Genomic DNA, 18,617 nt, shown 5'->3' on the forward strand with positions numbered 1-18,617 from the left:
TTGAACAAACAAATCTTTATTTGATCGTAATAATTTTATATATTTTTTTAAATATTTTAAATTATTACGATATATAATACTTTTTATGTTATTTTCTTATATATAAATCTTAAAATCTCTCATAATTTGGATTGTATCAAAAAAATGGAACCCCATCACAACTCACCACCGTCCATCGGCTTCCACCACCACCATCACGACGGCGGCGACGGCGGAACCTGCGTCAACTGCGGCGGACCCACCGCGTTCCCATCACCGCCTCCTGATCCCAATCCCAACTACATCCCCATCCGTGCTCCGGCCGTCAACCTACCACCAGCCAATAACAGAGAAATCATCATGCGAACACCAGTTCCTCAATCACAGAGAGTTGTTCCGTTAACTCTTCCTTACCATTTCCGAACTCCGGTGAAGAAAATCCACAACCAAAACGACATCGTTCAGTTTCAATCATCACCTACTTGCCAGAACTTCCTCGGGTTCGTGGTGTTACTATCGGAGTCTATTCGTTCACATAAACTCTCAGATCCTTGTCATGAGTCGTCTGTAGTGTTAGCCATTGTTTCTGTGCTTGAAACCCTAAGTGTCTACGTTGATGAGATCCCTTTAGCACCACAGTCGTCTCGATATGGGAACTTGGCGTACCGAACGTGGCATGAACGTATGAGCTGTGATGCTGAGTCATTTATGCTTCAGTTTCTGCCTCCTGATCTCCAGTCGGCTACTGTTGAACTTGTTCCTTACTTCACTGATAGCTTTGGGAACTCCAGCAGAATTGATTATGGTATGCTTGTTGAATTTTGTTTCATTTATCAATCGATTAGCTTCATTCCCAAATTAGTTGAGCTCAGCTATGAATATCCTTTGCAGAAATTTACATAGGCAGTGTTAACTATGCGCGATGGAGTGTTGTTGTTTTTCTTAGAGTAACTAGAGTTGCGGAAACTTTTCTTGTTAAACGATTGGAAATGAATACTTGGTTATGGTTTAGTGCTACTATTACTGCTCCCGAATATAGAAATGAGTTCAGTTGTGAACTAGTTGGAGGAAATGTAGTTAAGGCTAAGATGTGATTCTAACATAAAATGTTAATGTTAGTAATATATGATACATTCATTGCAGACTGATGCTCTGCCGCACCTTTTTTCTTGTGGGATTGTATAATGATGTGTGATATAACAATCCTGTATATGGTAGTTCAACCAGATTAATAAACTTACTTCATAAGAAACGGAAGATGTGTTATATATTGATCATAATACACGTAGTTTATTAAAAGAATCATAATACAGGAAGTATTGAATATTATGTTGCTTTTAATATTGGTAACAGTTGAATCGTTGATGAGTTCTGCCCTTAGCAAACATTTCACAGTGTTCACCTCATCTTTCCTATGATCGTGTTGGTGGATGTAAAGATGCATCAACAAATATAAAACAAGGTTTAATAATGTTATGAGGGTAAAAATAAATCATTTCCCCCTCCAGAAAAAATTAGTGGGTCTGCCCCTGTTCATAGGCACATTTTCATTTTGTGCTTATGTTTGGTGATTGAGCATGACAACATTTGTTTTCTTGTTGAGCTGATTTATATTCAGTTTTGATGGAGAACAACGTAGTAGCCTATCTTCAGCATCTGATTCCTTTTCTTGATACACCAATGATATAAAAAGTTGCATGAAAATGACTGTACTTTTCAATCTACTTTAAGGAATTTTCTCCTCCTTTGATTTGAGTTCTTACTTTGCTGGATTATGCTATAGAACTATTTTATACGTTTTAATATGCCTTTAGAACCTTTAAGTGCACATGACTGCTGGCGTTCTATAACTGGCCTTCCTAGAACAAATTAATATTAATTCCTAGAACTAATCACTTCTGTTATATAGGTACCGGACATGAGACAAATTTCGCAGCATTGTTGTATTGTTTAGCAAGATTAGGAGTTGTGAAAGAAGAAGACTATCAAGCTCTGGTGTCAAGGGTTTTTGTCAAGTACTTGGATTTGATGAGGAAGTTGCAAGTGACCTATTGCCTAGAGCCTGCTGGGTCCCATGGGGTTTGGGGACTAGATGACTACCACTTCTTACCTTTTATATTTGGGTCATCTCAGTTGATTGATCACAAGTACATGAAACCAAAATCTATTCATAACAAAGATATCTTGGAGAACTTTGCAAATGAATATCTTTATCTCTCGTGTATTGTATTCATAATGAAGGTGAAGAAGGGAGTGTTTGCAGAGCACTCTCCCATGTTAGATGACATTAGTGGTGTACCCAATTGGAACAAGGTAAACAGTGGCTTACTTAAAATGTACAAGATTGAAGTTCTGCAGAAGGTTCCTATCATGCAGCATTTCCTTTTCGGCTCCATTATCCAATGGTATGCATCTTATTTTCACGTTTTTCTCTATGTTTTATGAATATATTGGATATGGAAGTATTTCATTTCCTTATGGCTTTGCTAGTCTTCAAACTCTCCCTTTTCTGGAGATAAGTTAGATTTTTAGTTGTGCATCATGAAACCTTAACCAACTAGAGGTAAGTTTACCCTTTACCATCTTGTCCCAATTTACTGATACTTTGTTAGTATTTGGAGTATGTAATTGTAAACCATAGTCAAAAGTTGAAGCGTGAATTTGGGCCTGTTTCGTCATAGAATTTTGATATGTGGAGTCAAACCACTCCACGCTGGAACTTTGTTGATGACATGGACAACAATGAGACGATGAAAAGGTTATGAATGGACAAAGAGCATGAGGAAGTGCAAAAACAAGTAATTTCAGCTAGTGTAGGGTTCAAATTTAAACCTTTTTGTTACTTCAAAATAAATTTCCTAAGAGTTGAATGGCTTGATTTTTTGTGCATCTGTTAAATCATGCAAGCTTTAAGAATTTGTCTCAAGTGTTTGAAAGTTTAGAAACTAATCATAACTAGTATAACATACTATAAGGATAATTTGACAGTGCATTATGGTTCTACTTCCTGTGTATCCCCAATTCGGTTTACTTCACAAATCCCAGGTTATTAGTTTGTCTCCTGCAGGGTCTCTCCATTTTGAATTGTTTTACCATTACCAGAAAGTGCAGATCTAGCATCCCCTCGGCACAAGTTCTTTTGACGTCTGAATACAGCTTACGTGGGACACATTTAAATATAGATGTCTGTGATTCTCTCTTTGTAGTATCTCCTTTAATTCTTGATCCATTATTTTTACATTATTAATCATGCACCAAGTTTCCCCCTCTTACCACTCTTTATCTTCGATGTCATTATCATAATAGTCTTTATTGGTACATTCTGGGAGCATCACTCTAAAGTTAATGACTAGATCGATGAGATGCATTGGTATCTTCTAATATATCATACTAACAATAATGAATCTTTAACTTCCTCACCTGTATATCTTGTAATTTCACAAGTCATTATATGAATTCGGGCTTATTATATGATTCTTTGGCATCTCTGCAAATCTGAAGCTTAATTTCGTTGTTCTTTCATCCAGGCAATGATCCGAGCCAGGGGTCAGTCATATATAGCTTCCTATTTATCAGCAGCTATATAGTGATGGAGGAAACACTACATTCTAATATTTTGACAGCAAACATCTACACCGTTTGATGCTTCTAATGTATCAGCCTGTTATTCAGCAGCTGTCTTCGTTTTGATAACGGTGTTGTCTGGGTCAGCTTGCCCGTACCTTGACCATTCTACCGGATACCTATACTACCTTCCACCAGCTTTATTGTCTAGATTTTGAATATTATTGTTATAAAAGTGATGTTGAAGTAAATTTTTCATGGCACTATGTAAAATTACTCCAGTTGCAGAGTGGTGGTCTAAACTTTTGACAGTTACTTCTTATATGGCCAACTAACATTGTCAAATATATCTCTGCAATCCTTGTGAGTTGTGACAAATACCAAGAAAGTACAATACTCTCTCTTTTTCGTTTTACTTTTCTTTTTAGTCCGTTAAAAAATGTGTCATTCCGTTTTTGGCGATTGTTTTCTTTTTAGTCTATTAAAAAAATGTGTCATTCCGTTTTTGGCGATTGTTTATATTAATCTGAAGGAGCATACTCTCTTGTGAAACTGTATGTTCTTTGTCTCATCTTTGGAGTAAGATGTTTCACAAGCTATCTTTCGTAAAACGAAAGGAGATTACTCGAGTGGCCCAATGATTTGGGCTTGGAACTTCCATGTTGGAGGTCTCGAGTTCGAAATCCCTTGCCAGCGAAAGCAAGGGGTTTGACTTCTGGGTTGAGCTCGTTGCATCGGGCTTGTTGAGCATGGGTTATCTCTCCTATGTGGTTTGCGAGTTATTGCATAGGAGCGGAGATTTTACCCTATGCGCACCCAAAGGATAGCGACTGCGGATTTTCCTTGTCCTAAAAAAACGAAAGAAATTTTAGCAAAGCAGGAATGTGATATGTCGTGAAATTAATTAAGGTGTGTAAACTGACTTGAACATCACAATTATCTAAAAAAAATAAAAAACTAACAACCATTAAAATTCTTTATTTTGACCTATGATTTGCAATGAAAATGAGAATATCACTAATGAAAGAGTGAATAGGTTTTGACAACAATAAGCAACTTGATTATAATATATTGAAATTTTGCAAATAGTAATTCAATAACCATATGTTTCTTTTTCCTATTTATTTTCTATTCTTCTCCTCCTTAGGTAAATATTGGGTAAAGGAACAATATATTAATAAACAATTGAGACTATTAAATCAATCAAATTTATAATATTTTAACAAGACGATAATAATTTGATATAATTAATTCATTAAATATTATTCGTGCATCACATAAATCTGATTTAAAGATTAACCAACAAAGTAAAATTCATATTTATACAAAATTCAAGCAAATGTAATATCTGTTTTTACAATTTAAATTCTAACCTATATTAGGTCACACAAAATTCTAATACCATCAAAAGTAGAGCTGTCAATATGGGCTAGTCCATCCATTCGGGCTAACCCATACAGGCTTTGACATTTTACGGGTCAGTCTGGGCTAGCCCATTTTTGGCGTGGCCAGAAAATGGTCGGCCCAACCCATAAGTACGTGGGCTACAGGCTTGACGGGCCAGCCCACTTTTTTTAAAAAAATATATTTTTTTATAATTATTAAATTAAATTTAAAATTATAATTTAAAATATTATCATAAATATCGACAAAACAATATTACATGATGTTAATGTTAGTACTTGTTAATCAAATCAAAATAAAATTATTTTTATAATATTTATAGGGATAATTTCAGAGACCTCCATGTTTCACTTTATAACACTCACCTCCCCTTTGGTTTACGATGTTACGTCTAACTCCCTTATTTTCATTTACTTGTAACCATTCTTTAAACCTATTTAAAGTAAATATAAATTAATATAGATTTGACAATTTTACTCTTTTTTTATATAAATTTCTTCTAAATAAATATTATATAAAAAATAACTCATTTAACAAATACTTTTTAAAAATAAATTAACACAAAGACTTGTTTTTTTAATCCAACAAAGATCAAAGTCTTCAACTAAGCTGACCCACATTTTCACCAAATATTAACTCTTTATCTCTATTTCATCTTTACCAATTCACGTAATTTCTTTCCTCACAATAACCCATCATTTCCCAGCAACAATTTCTTCAAATAGAAGACAAAATTTGAACTTCCCAAAAAAGAAATTCGATAAGAACGATAAGATTTTGTTCTAGTTAAACATTTACACAAGCGAAGAAGAAACATGATCCAACGAATAAAGATAAATCATTGAAAATTAGATTTAAACATTCATATATAAGGGTAAATTTATCAAATCTAAATTAATTTATATTTATTTAAATAGGTTTAAAGAATGGTTACAAGAAAATGAAAATAAGGGAGGTAGACGTAATATCGTAAACCACAGGGAAAGTGAGTGTTATAGAGCGAAGCCTAGAAGGAAGGTCTCTGAAATTATCTTATTTATTAAGTTTTTTTTTTCAGTAAAAGTATAAATATATTAATAAAAATATTAACCTAATTATTTTGAATTTGGACTCTCTTTAATTTTAAATTTTAATATTATATTATATTTTTTAATTAATTATTATTGGCCCACGGGCCGGCCCTACCTATATTTCTCAAGCCATCAAATCAACAGGCTTATTCAGGCTGGGCTAAAAAACCCTTTTCTTAAATGGGCTCCAAAAATCTTAGCCCAACCCTATTAAATCCCGAGTTAGGCCAGGCTGGCCCAACGGGCCTAGCCCATATTGACGGCTTTAATCAAAAGTATCTATCGCATTTAAAATTTTTAATTTAAGAAGTCAATTATTACAATATTTTTTTATATATATTAAAAAAAAAGTGTAAAAGATATTAAAGCATAATTTTTTAATTAACTTTTCCAAAAAGGAATATATACCAAAGCCTAATAAAATCAAGAAAAAAGGGTTTTTCTCTTCCCCCTTTCATCTTTTGCTAAAACCTCTCCTCCTTCCTTCTCAAGAACAAACCTTTAANCCCCACCAAACCCCACCCCCCTACACCCATCTCTGCTACCCCAGATACCCTTTTCAGTCATATGAATCATAGTGTCATCAGTTGTCTGTATCTCTACAAATCTTCTTGAATTTTTTTGAGCATTTGGGGTTGTAAAGTTTGAAGTGTTTGGTTATTAAAGATTTGTTTTTTTTTTCAATTTGCTAAAGAAAATGAAACAAAGGGTTGGATTTGCATTGATTAGAGAAAGCTTGTATCGTAAGCTAATAAAACCAAGCTCTGCTCCTCCTAGACATTATTGCACTTCTTCAGCTAATGTTCCTCCATTACCTAAGGTTCCTCATTCTTCAAAAAAGGTACTTTCTTTGTTATGTTTATTCTATTTGGTTTTTATAGTTTTGTATCTTTAGTTTTGTTAACTTAAGAGTACTAATTTAATAATAAAGGTAAAAAAATTTCTTGGTGAGAATTATATGATAGAGTTACTTGGTACCTGTATTGGTATAAGGTAGGAATTATCGAGGTTCTTGCGCCGAGATACCATTGTTATTAAAAAGATCTTTATTTTCGTAGAGTACTAGTTTAGAGGTGCTGTGAAGAATAGGATAGAGTTGCCCGGTACCTGTATTGGTAGGAGCTAGCAAGTAGTTGGTGGAATTAGTCAAGGTGTGTGCAAGTGCAAGTTGTCCCGGATATCGTAGTTATAGAAAAAAGTTCTGTTGAGAATGTTATTTTCTTAGACTACTAGTTTAATTATAGAGGAAATTTCTTGCTGAGAAGTATAGGACAAAGTTAGTGGATACATGTATTGGTAGGAGGTAGCAGGTAACCCGTGGTGTTAGTCAATGTGCGTGCAAGCTGTCCCGGATATCATAGTTATAAAAAAAGTTATCTAGAGAATCTTTATGGTTGGAATAGAGTGATACAAATGGCCAAATTTTGTATTTGATTGTTATATGATTGGTTTTTAAGTAACTTGTCATAAAAAAGGTTGGAATTTGACAGAAGAATTTGGACTCACTACGATAAATCATGCAATTAAGAAATATAGGTAACTTCCAATGAAAGAGAAATGGGACATGAAGAAGTATTTAATTTCTTCTTTTATCAGTTTAAGTTGGGGATTTGAATTATTCTGAGTGTATCTTCTTATTTCCTGAAACACTCTCATGAATTTATCAGTGGATTTGATTATCTTAACCATGTCGAGTAAATGAAGTAACTCATTTATTAAAAACAACGTTTATCCTTTTTTTCGAGAATATTGGAAGTTCCATACGGAATTTCCACAATTTTAGTACTGTTGGCCTGAGTTTTAGAAGTTGGCATATGATAATTGCCTATTAGTGCACGAGCTGTATTCAAATTTACTCATGCTTTTACAAGGGTTAGTAATTTCTTCAGCCTTCTTCTTGTATTTTATATCAGTATCTTGGTTAAAACTGTAGGGAAGGTTGCTAACAGGAGCCACAATTGGTCTACTAATAGCTGGGGGAGCTTATGCAAGTACAGTTGATGAGGCCACCTTCTGGTACTGAATTTATATCTTTGAGATATTTACTTTTAAAACAGTGGCTATAGAACAGTTGAGAGACAAATAAATGCATGTGTGCTGTACAGATTTCTTTTCATGAATCCTGTAGTGAACCAAACAAAGAAAATTAAATGGTAATGTAGTGTAATTTTTTTGGGCACATTGGTTGGATGTACACACACAGGCACACACAAGAAGCAAAAGAAAACGGTACACTTACATTTTAGTGTACCTGCAACTTCTCATCTAAGACATTCTTCCGATATGGATTATGATATTTATGAGGATGCATGAAGCTTACTGTTCTTCTTTGGACTTCAGCATATCTAGATGTGAGACTCAACCAAGGCCAACGGTTGTAGGATTCCAGTTCAGAGATAATTTTTGGCTTATCAACTCAATAACATGTCTCAGGAAAGGAGGAGAGAGATAATAAAGTTGCCAGCATTTTTCGTTTTTATTTTTGGTCAATACTTCTTAGCTTTTTGCTTTTCTAGAGGGGTGTGGTTGGGGTCGGAGATGAGTTTTACATTTTTTCACTGGAAGAAACACTCTTAGTAGACATTAGATGTGGATGGTTCAGCAAATGTTTTGAGGGATCTGGTCTATATCTTGTTCTCCAATCCCCATACATAGAAGCCACCCCCAGTCTGTTCATTCTAAGAGTTGAAGCAACTTATAAACAAAAAAAAGACAACTACGCCTCAGTCCCAACTCCCAAGCAGGTTGGAACGACCTATATAATTCATAAAAATGCTTCCCTTAGTTGCTCGTGAGATGGAAAGAGAAAATGATGCTAGTTGGTGCTTTATACATGTGTTGGCTTAAAACTGAACTTATGAGAATATGTGTGGTTGTTGTTTCATGGGGGTGTTACCTTAGAAGTGGTTCCGCTGTGATAAAATTGCTCAGTTGTGAGTATTTATTTATTTACTAGATATGTAATGAATTTATTGGTGTGGGTGGATACCTTGTGTACAAGTGATACACAGAAGATAGAGAACCTGCATGATATGGTTCTCTTCTACGGTTATGCGTCTCCCTTGAAAATTGACCAAAACTGAGTAGAGGGACCTCAACTGTATAAATTTACTTTCTGCTCCTTCAAAAGCTGTTTTGTTGTTCTTTCTTCAAAGCACCCACATAAGTGCCAAAGGAGCTGTATTCCATGCTCTGCTCTGCCTTCTCCTTATGAAGGCTTAGCAGTGGTTTACATTTCCAAATAATCATTTCTTTGGGGTTTGAGAATGATGTTTCCTTAAATTAGAGGGAATTGGTTTGTTGCCTATGATTTCTGTTGGCTTCTTCAATTAGATCGATTTTCTTGCCTACGGTAGAACAGAAAAAGGATATTGGTGTGCTTCAATGAGCTTGTTGGTTTGAGTTACTTGAATGTTATAGGTACAAAAGATTTCTAATCATCATACATATATAAGCATATTAGTATCTGCAGTTTGATTTGTGAGATTATGTTGACAATCTTCTGTATCTTGTTGGATTATTTAATTATATCGAACTAATTCCAGTTTTCCCTCTCTCCCTTTGCCTGAACTGTATCTATTGTTGTTTATTACAAGGTTTGGGTGAAATTTACATTTATGTTCCAAAATACGTGCAGTGGCTGGCTATTCTCAGCAACAAAGCTTGTAAATCCATTCTTTGCATTTCTGGATCCAGAGGTTGCTCACAAACTGGCAGTCTCTGCTGCAGCCCGAGGATGGGTTCCAAGGGAGAAGAGGCCTGATCTTCCTATATTGGGCCTTGATGTATGGGGAAGAAGGTTCTCAAATCCTGTTGGTCTTGCTGCTGGATTTGACAAGAATGCCGAGGCCGTTGAAGGCTTGCTTGGATTAGGTTTTGGTTTTGTTGAAGTTGGCTCAGTAACGCCCATTCCACAGGATGGCAACCCAAAACCACGTATGTTTAGGTTGCCAAATGAAGGGTAAGAATGCATGTCTAATCAGATTGTGTCCAACTCACCATCAACACCTGTTATGTTTTCTGATCTTGAACTATTCTTATTTCTCTTGTGGTTTTCCCAGTGAAATTCATTTCTATATCTTTAATAATTAAAAAGCTTGATGCTTATCAAAAATAAAAAAAGAAGATCAAAATGCTTGATTCTGGAAGTTGTAAAAGTAAGAATCCTTTGTTTGGTGGCAGTGCTTTAATCAATAGGTGTGGCTTCAATAGTGAAGGAATTGTTGTGGTTGCCAAAAGATTGGGTGCTCAGCATGGTAAGAGAAAGTTGGAAACATCTAGTACTTCATCTCCAGCAGGAGATGAAGTCAAGCATGGAGGGAAAGCTGGTCCTGGTATTCTTGGTGTTAACCTTGGAAAGAACAAGACAAGTGAAGATGCTGCAGCAGATTATGTCCAAGGAGTTCATACATTATCTCAGTATGCTGACTACTTGGTAGATGTCTGAAACTATTATGTGTCTTTTGTTTGGATATTTGCATGCTCTTGGATTACACCTGTTTGGTACTCCTTTTTGTTTTATGTGTGTGTGTAAACTTATGTGCTTTTTGTCATCTAGTTTCTAAAAATGCATACAAAATCTGTTTTTTATTTAATTAACTTCTAGAATGAAGAAAAACTATGTATCAGATTGCCATGTTGCAGGCTGAAGGACCAGGACATTTTATCTTTTTCTAAACACCCATTAGACTAATTCATCAAATATATGAAGGTTTGAAAAGAACCTCCTACCCACCCACACTCCAAAGAGAGAATTACAGACTGCTAATTTCATAAACTTTTCTGTGTTTGTTATATTTTCTGATATTTTACATGTGGTGTTTTTGGCAATGTCACTTTCCATTTCATCATTCGATAGAAGCGGAAACAAACATAGTAATTGTTTTTTTAATCTCTGAGAACAATTAGGTAAATTTTCGCTAAGTTAATTCTCTTGATGAAGGAGACATTCTCTACCAGCTTCCAGAAACGCCTCCCTAGTATTGTTTATAAGACTGATTCATAGTCTCCTTTACTGCTTTAGGTAATTAATATCTCATCCCCAAATACTCCAGGACTACGCCAACTTCAGGGAAGAAAGCAACTGAAGGATCTTGTGAAGAAGGTTTTTGCCTGGTGCCTTTCTGTTATATTGTGCTAGTTTACCTATGGTAATGTTTAAGACCATGTCACCAAGTATTAGATTAAGTCCTTTCAGTATCTTTATATAGGTCCAGGCAGCTCGTGATGAAATGCAGTGGGGTGAGGAGGGACCTCCGCCTTTACTTGTAAAAATCGCTCCAGATTTGTCCAAACAAGATCTTGAAGATATTGCAGCGGTATGGAACCATTTCTACTCATATGTAAACTAGCTTGGGATTGATTTGTAATCTAAGGGGGTGTTTGGATTTGCTTTTCAAGTGACTTGTAAGTTAAAAGCCAAAAGTCATAAGTTGGGAACCCCCAACTTTTGACTTTTGATTTTTTTTTTGGGTACTTTTTCAGCTTAAAAGCACTTTTTGTGTTACCCAAATCAATCCAAACACCTACTAAGTTGCGCAGACACTTCCCTTTTGCTGCCGGACGCATGTCCGATTCTACAAAAGTACATTACTTTACTTTTGGAGAATCTGACTCGCGCCTGTTGACATTTTTGAAGAGTCCGAGCAACAACGATTTTAGTAGTTGTTGATTTGTTCTTATGGCTTGTTCTCTTTGTACTATTGTAGGTGGCTCTTGCTCTTCGTGTGGACGGACTGGTACAGTTTTAAAGAGAACTTTAGTATTGTTTTTTTGCATTTTTTAATAAGTTAAAGTAAGTCCCTTACTGTTGGATTTCGAGCAGCACTTTTGGTGTTGGGAGATTCATGATGACAATATCTAATTGGTTTCTGACTATACCTATCCAAAAAGGAAGAGCTACTTGGTTTGTGACATTGAGCTTATATTGACCAACAGTTTATTCCATGTTGGGACTTGGGGTTCTGTGGTTCGCTGTTTAATTTATCCTCAAATAATTATTAGAAGTTGAGCAACTGGTCTCTTGTACTATAATATTCACATTTAAAACTTTATGATCTTGGCTTTTCTATACATAAAATGGATTAGGATTTTCATGGAATTGGTACAAAGGTGTTGCCACTCAGTAGCAATAAGAAATAATGATGTATTAGCCAAAAGAAAGGAAAGAAACAAAGCTTGGCATCGAGCTAAACTAAGTTAGTGGCAATTCATGTTTGTGTGAACCATTTCTTATTAATTTTCTTGTGCCATTCTCATTGTGTCAAATATTGAGTGTCTATCCGTGAAGAAATGATTTTTGGTAGGAGCATTCTGTACCCCCCCCCCTCAAAAGAAAAGATAAGCAAAAATAAAACCCAGTGACACAAGTAGGTATGACGAGCTTTATGCTTTCCTTGTTTTCATGTTTGACCACCTGCATTCCGTGAAACATTTTATTTTTTTTAACATAAATACCAACATTCTATGCTTGATGCTTGTAGATTATATCAAATACTACAATCCAAAGACCGGATTCAGTTAGTCAAAACCCTGTGGCACAAGAGACTGGTGGCTTGAGTGGGAAGCCACTCTTTAATATGTCAACAAATATACTTAAAGAGATGTATCTTCTGACTAAGGTAAGTGTACTGTCCCGTTGTATCTGGAATATGTGCACAGTGCTAGTTATCAAATTGGAGTGGAACAGGTGGATTGGTTCTTTTTGGTCCTCCCTGTGTCTTGTTGCTGTATTTAAATTGATCCATGTCAATGTTCTCCTAAAAAAAGTTCTCTTCAATTTTCTTTTGTAATTTTTCCTGTTATAGAAATAACACAGATTCCTTTTAACTTTTACTACATAAAATTGTTATGTATGGAGTATAACTTCAAGTATTTATTGTTCTATTGAGTATGATATATTGTATTCTTATATTTTTTGTTGACTTTTCTGCTGCTCAAATTTTAACCTTGAATAATTCTTTCATTTGATTATTTGAGGTGAAACTATCTGCATATTGCTCTGTTCACTTCTGTCTCTCGCTACATTCGTATCCTCAGCATATGACAAAAACAATATCTTCCGTTGTCTATATTTGATGCAACTGATAACCTCATATGTTTGTTCTAACAGGGAAGGATTCCTCTGATTGGTTGTGGAGGTATTAGCAGGTACTCCATTCCCTCGTCCATGATTGTAACAAGTATTAACATCTTTCATTTCATTAGCAATTCTGGTAAATATTTGAATACTTGAAATTATGCATTTCTTGCAGTGGCGAGGATGCATACAGAAAAATTCGAGCTGGTGCAACTCTTGTTCAGCTTTATACAGCATTTGGATATGGAGGACCTGCACTTATCCCCAATATTAAGGTATTGGTTTTTCATGCTCATTAAGTTCTGGATATCTATCATATATTCTTTCGTCAGAGTTCTATAAATAATACGAAGTATAGAAGAAATATGGTACAAGATGAAACCCTGATTCTAACCGAACATGCATTCCAAAAGTTCTCTTGCCTTTCATTCATGGGATCGAGGCAGATTTTCAAGTTGGGACATTTTGTTTTTCTTATTCGCTTTTAGTTTTTCTTTTAGGTAGTATAGACATAAAAGTTTATTCATAGAATCACGATTAGCTACAGGGTGTAAAGAAGGAGAGATCCTTTCTATTCCTCTTTTGGCTGGGTCAAAGCTGTGAGGGCCGATGGTGCCAGCAGAAGAAGAGGGATAAGGGAATAGTATATACCATGTTGATATCATGCACGAGGTAATAGGTATATACCGTGTGTGTGCTACTCCATGGAGAAGTGAAATATAACCACACGGCTGACTGATAATCCATCCCCTATTTCACAAGACTAGATTGACATCAAGCATTAGGTAAATCAATCTGAAGTCGGAATTTCCTCTTTGAGGTTCCATTAGCTCAAGAAACTCGCATTTAAAGTGGTTCCTACCCCCTTCTTTTCAGGTGCTTTTGTGCGTGTGCTGTAGTATCTTTTGCAGACACTTTAACCTGCAAATTGGCATAGAAAAATCTCTTTTATCCCTACTATAACTTAATATTTGATGGATTCGCCGGATATGGATGTAAATTGTGCACAGGATTGTCTTTGATTTTACTTTGTGAAGTTCAGGATTTCATTCAACTCCAATTTTAATCCTTTTTGAGATAAACTGCTGCTATAAATACGAGCCGCTTAATCTTCCACTAACCTAGGTTCATTTTTTCCTGCTCTCATCTGCAAACAAAAACATATTCTGCTCTCTTCTTGCAATAAAATAACTCACTTTCTTTATTTCTACTCTCACTTGTAGATTAACGAACATTCTGCTCACGTATTGCAACACTCTCTCTTTCTATAGGCTGAACTCGCGCAATGCTTAGAAAAGGATGGTTACAAGTCAATCCATGAAGCTGTTGGGGCAGACTGCAGATAGTTTTCGCTGTTGTCATCCAGTCATTTGAGCTCGAGGGGCTGACTACATTTTTGCCGCAGTCTTAATAAAACGAAAGTTTTGGTGCCTTCCCATTTTGGCTCATACAATTTGCTACATTATTTGTGATGCCTTCCAAAAATTTAGATGTTTATGGTTTACTTGTGGCAAGTGACTCATTTTTTTCTTAATGTAACATAGTAACAAAATTTTGGATCTTTGGTTGATATTTGTCTTTGATATGGGAGTTGAATCCACAAAATACAAAGTGAAAGGTAATGGTGAATTCTTGCTCATAGTTTCTCTTTAGCTTTCTTTCCTCTAGCCGAGGGTCTATTAGAAACAACTTTCCTACCTCGTGAAGGTAGGGATAAAATTTGCGTACGTACTACTTTCTTCAGTCTGCTAATTTACGCGGTTCTCATTCCTTCCAAACTGAGAAGATCAAGCAAAGTGTTGGAAAAATTGTGCCAAGTGTGGTCATTTTTCGTGTGTATTAATACATGGATTTAACTTGCGTACATTGACAGTGCAGAATAAGGTGCAAGTATTGAGACGAAACAAGAGCGCGAAAAAAAGTATAACGATGTGATTTGTATTGTATCGATTTGACAAATACAACGTTCGAATATATTATGTCATTTACAGTTGTTACATAATATTACACACCAGCAATTTGAATGATAAAAGGATACGGAGTAAAGCTATTATAAAATGTAAAGTAAAGGACAATAAGATTATAGATTATGAGTAAAAAATAAAATGATTAAGCAAAAAAGGCAACAATATGATCACATCAAATCAAACAAGACGAGACTTTTCATCGGTTTAACAACAAGTAACAATCAAAACAAACATCATATTTAAATTAACAACATAATACAATACAATAACAACCCATATAAGCCAGATTCGCGCCATGTACCGCTAGGAAGGAGATATGATCAACAAACCTGATTGGATTCAGATTGAGATGTCAACGCTCATTCTTAACCAGTTTCGAAAGAATGTCATAAAAGGGGGGAAACGCTCCCTACCAACACATAATTGTTTATTTAATGGTGGCAAAAGCTAGTAAATCTTGATTTTGTTCAAACTCTAACATATGTTTTGCCTCCAAACAAATCCAAGCTTCTATCCCACCATCTATAGAATCCATTAGCAAAATCATATTTTTAGAGTAAAGTTCCATAATACTCATCCATTTTGGCTTCCCCCATCCAAAATTTGCTTCATAAAAAGGCACATTACACCAACTAGTAAAATTATACAACTCAATATCACTACTTCTTGATAAAATATCTCCAATCATTTTCCAATTTTCAATTATAGGATCTAAAGCCACATCCCAATTTAAACTCTTTGTACCATTTTCAATATAAGGAAACTCTAATAAACTTTTTCTAACTATAGTCACAAGATTTGGTAACTCATTAATGTCACTCTCACTTTTAGTACACAATGAAAAACCAAAAAAATTTCCAATAGTCCCACTAGGCAATGAAGGTACAAGTCTTTTCCTAACATTCACTACATGTGATAAGTAAGACGTACCAGAGCTGCTTTTAGATGAGACAGTCGCACATTTCCATATCAGAGCTGACGCGGCTTCAACACGCGTAGGGCTAGGTACATCCTTAGATAAAGCTTTAGTCTTGAGATTCGCGATGCTAGGTCCATTAAACAAGAAGATCTTCGAAACGAGTTGTTGTTTATTAAAAATGAAGTTAGTGAATGGTGATGGATAGGGTTTTTGGGTAGGTGGGAAGATTTTGACCCCTGTTTTAAAATCAGGGGTCAGTAATAACTGGGCATCCACTGCTGTTGTTGGGTTTCTCATAAGTTATCCGACGCTACGTCTATTTGTAGTTTCATCAATAACTGGGCATCCACTGCTGCTTCTCGAGCAGTGGATGCCCAGTTATTGATGAAACTACAAATAGACGTAGCGTCGGATAACTTATGAGAAACCCAACAACCTAGAATCATGCCTCCACATTCAAAGAATGTGACTTGAACAATCAACAAATGAGTTTGCAATAGTGAATCAAGTGTTGGGAGAAAGTGTCCACAAGTGTTTGTTTTAATGCCTGAGAGAAGAATATCCTATTGGAGATTATAGTTATGTGCAAAAGCTTCAATAAATAATACACCAAAATCATCATTATTGTGATTATTGAAACTTATTGAAGTGTTTTCATTGATTAATCTACCAGCAAATGGATAAAAATCAGATAGAATTTTGGATAATGAATTTTTTAGTTGTTGGGATTTTGTTGATATGTTGGTTGATTTTTTATTATGAGTCCGGAGCCTAAAGGGTATAAAATATTAACAAAAATTTCAAAACGGTATATAAAATTTCATATTAATCAAAACGGTAAAATCGCTGCATCAACAGCGACTTACCCCACCGGAAAGAGCAAAATCGCGATAACATTTTCTTTCTAAAAATATATATATATATCAAGGAAATCGCTGCATAGGCATCTATTTCTTTTTTAAAAAAATGTTAAATCGCTATTGATGCAGCGATTTTACCGTTTTGGTTAATATAAAATTTTATATACCGTTTTGAAATTTTTGTTAATATTTTGTACCCTTAGGCTCCGAACTCTTTTTATTATCATTTGGATAGTATAGAAAAATTGGATAGTGAGGAAGGGGAGCAAGTTGATCTAGAGCTGAAAAACTGAAGGATTCAAAATGACAAACTTTAGGTTTTATCAAATTTTGTGATGTTATCTCTACTTTTTTCTCCATGGCTAGAGATATTTTTGTCTAATAAGTTGGCAATGGCTTTATATAGCGGAGTCCGAAGAGTAGGATGTACGCAGATCTTACTGATACATTTTGAATCTTAGCTCAAAGGAAGTAATCGAAGTAGGCAAAGGCTGATCTAGGGGGGGAGGGGGTGTTCACCAGAACTCTCTCGATTATACTGTATATCTAAGATTATTTATTTTAGTGAGTATATAGATTTCAGTAGAGGTTTAATCAATGATTTAAGTGTTCAAGAAACTACGTTTTTATTTTTTCGAACCCCCTTAATGAATATCTTGATTTCACCACTGAAAGCAGAATTAAAAGGAGATAACGATAGAACAAAAAAAAATGTGTATGTATAGTTGAATTTGAGTGTTTGACTTGGATACATCAATAGTTGAAAATAGATTACCTGGTACCACAGGAAAAATGATAAAATAGTTTAAAAGATGTTTAAACCCTAAGTTCGTTATTACTAAAATGTGATTGTGAACGGAGACGGAACTAGAATTAAAAGTTCAGGGTTCCAAATTTCCTTTAGAATATATATTTAATGAATTTTCTAATACAAATATAAGATATACGGAAAAGCTATTGAATTCATCCGAACTCATATACCCCACCTAGCTTCGTCTCTGATCGTGAGTAATTCTTTCTTAATAGCATCGATAATCGTAACCTAAAGTAAAATTATGTAACTTGTTATAATTGGTCAAAACTATACTGACGATGAAAGAATTTATTGTATTATCCGTTAGTATATATAAATTTTAAAATTATATAATTTAATCGTAGATGGCTATATTTTCTAAATCAACAAAAGTAGGTGAGAGACAGCTTTTTAATAAAAAAAATTGCTAAGTTCCAATAGAAGCTGTGATGCCAGCATTTTAAAATTAAATATCTTCTCTTTTTTTTTTAATATTAGGGCGAAATAACAATTTATGATGAATATTTATCATTTGAATCGAAGAAAGACGCTCGATCAAATAAAGCAATTCAAAACAGATATGAAAAAGAAATACCACATAAAAATAATTTTAAAAATAATAGAAAGGGGAAATAATAATAGTAGTAGCAAATAGTATAATAATCGAAGCAAAAGATACAACAGTGATAATAATAAAAAACTAAGAAACAAAATAATAATCTAAAGTACAAAATATAAACTAAGAAACAAAATAATAACAGCAGTACAAAATATACTTTAGTTTTTTGCCCTTCAACTATTTAATTATGGAACATTTAAAATTATCACTTTTTCCGTTTAAAAAAAAATGACATATGTTCTCATTTAGAGTCGGCCTAGACTGACTTACAAGTTAGTCAAACATATTTTAAAGTCATTTTTAGCTTTTGACTTTGAGAGTGTTTGAAAAAGTTAAAAATAAGTTTACGTGACTCGAACAAATT

The 18,617-nt window shown here is 34.6% G+C and overlaps 3 protein-coding genes across 4 annotated transcripts; 2 read left to right on the forward strand and 1 right to left on the reverse strand.

The window, feature by feature from the left end:
• The first annotated feature begins 115 nt into the window (after window positions 1–115).
• LOC107022636 (serine/threonine-protein phosphatase 2A activator) lies at window positions 116–3,921 on the forward strand. The gene is made up of 3 exons (XM_015223268.2): window positions 116–784; window positions 1,889–2,384; window positions 3,507–3,921. The coding sequence occupies exons 1-3, from the start codon at window positions 145–147 to the stop codon at window positions 3,511–3,513; spliced, it is 1,143 nt and encodes a 380-aa protein (XP_015078754.1). The 5' UTR covers window positions 116–144; the 3' UTR covers window positions 3,514–3,921.
• Window positions 3,922–6,450: 2,529 nt separating this feature from the next.
• On the forward strand, window positions 6,451–14,734 carry LOC107004771 (dihydroorotate dehydrogenase (quinone), mitochondrial). 2 transcript variants are annotated; one of them, XM_015203125.1, is made up of 11 exons: window positions 6,451–6,858; window positions 7,951–8,033; window positions 9,655–9,978; window positions 10,200–10,452; window positions 11,041–11,121; window positions 11,228–11,335; window positions 11,726–11,755; window positions 12,500–12,637; window positions 13,129–13,166; window positions 13,271–13,370; window positions 14,367–14,734. In XM_015203125.1, exons 1-11 carry the CDS (start codon window positions 6,715–6,717, stop codon window positions 14,439–14,441), a joined length of 1,374 nt encoding a protein of 457 aa, XP_015058611.1. In that variant the 5' UTR covers window positions 6,451–6,714; the 3' UTR covers window positions 14,442–14,734. The 2 variants fall into 2 exon arrangements, with proteins under 2 accessions (XP_015058611.1, XP_015058618.1); XM_015203132.2 differs by having other exon boundaries at window positions 6,489–6,858; window positions 14,319–14,449.
• Window positions 14,735–15,160: 426 nt separating this feature from the next.
• LOC107004785 (BAHD acyltransferase At5g47980-like) lies at window positions 15,161–17,201 on the reverse strand. Its single transcript, XM_015203139.2, is given in 4 exon segments — window positions 15,161–15,391; window positions 15,993–16,245; window positions 16,296–16,741; window positions 17,066–17,201. Coding segments are annotated over 4 exon segments (861 nt in total). The 3' UTR covers window positions 15,161–15,365.
• Between the last annotated feature and the right edge of the window lie 1,416 nt (window positions 17,202–18,617).

This window comes from Solanum pennellii, chromosome 1, assembly GCF_001406875.1.
Source record: "Solanum pennellii chromosome 1, SPENNV200".
NCBI classification, from domain to species: domain Eukaryota; kingdom Viridiplantae; phylum Streptophyta; class Magnoliopsida; order Solanales; family Solanaceae; genus Solanum; species Solanum pennellii.

What these genes read in the sequence shown, in the direction of transcription:
- LOC107022636 (XM_015223268.2), top strand. Translation starts at nt 145, where the DNA reads ATGGAACCCCATCACAACTCACCACCGTCCATCGGCTTCCACCACCAC. An exon ending in CTCCAGCAGAATTGATTATG is followed by an intron (nt 785 to 1,888) that starts GTATGCTTGTTG and finishes TCTGTTATATAG; the next exon opens with GTACCGGACATGAGACAAAT.
- LOC107004771 (XM_015203125.1), top strand. Translation starts at nt 6,715, where the DNA reads ATGAAACAAAGGGTTGGATTTGCATTGATTAGAGAAAGCTTGTATCGT. An exon ending in ATCTTGAAGATATTGCAGCG is followed by an intron (nt 11,336 to 11,725) that starts GTATGGAACCAT and finishes GTACTATTGTAG; the next exon opens with GTGGCTCTTGCTCTTCGTGT. An exon ending in CACTTATCCCCAATATTAAG is followed by an intron (nt 13,371 to 14,366) that starts GTATTGGTTTTT and finishes CTCTTTCTATAG; the next exon opens with GCTGAACTCGCGCAATGCTT.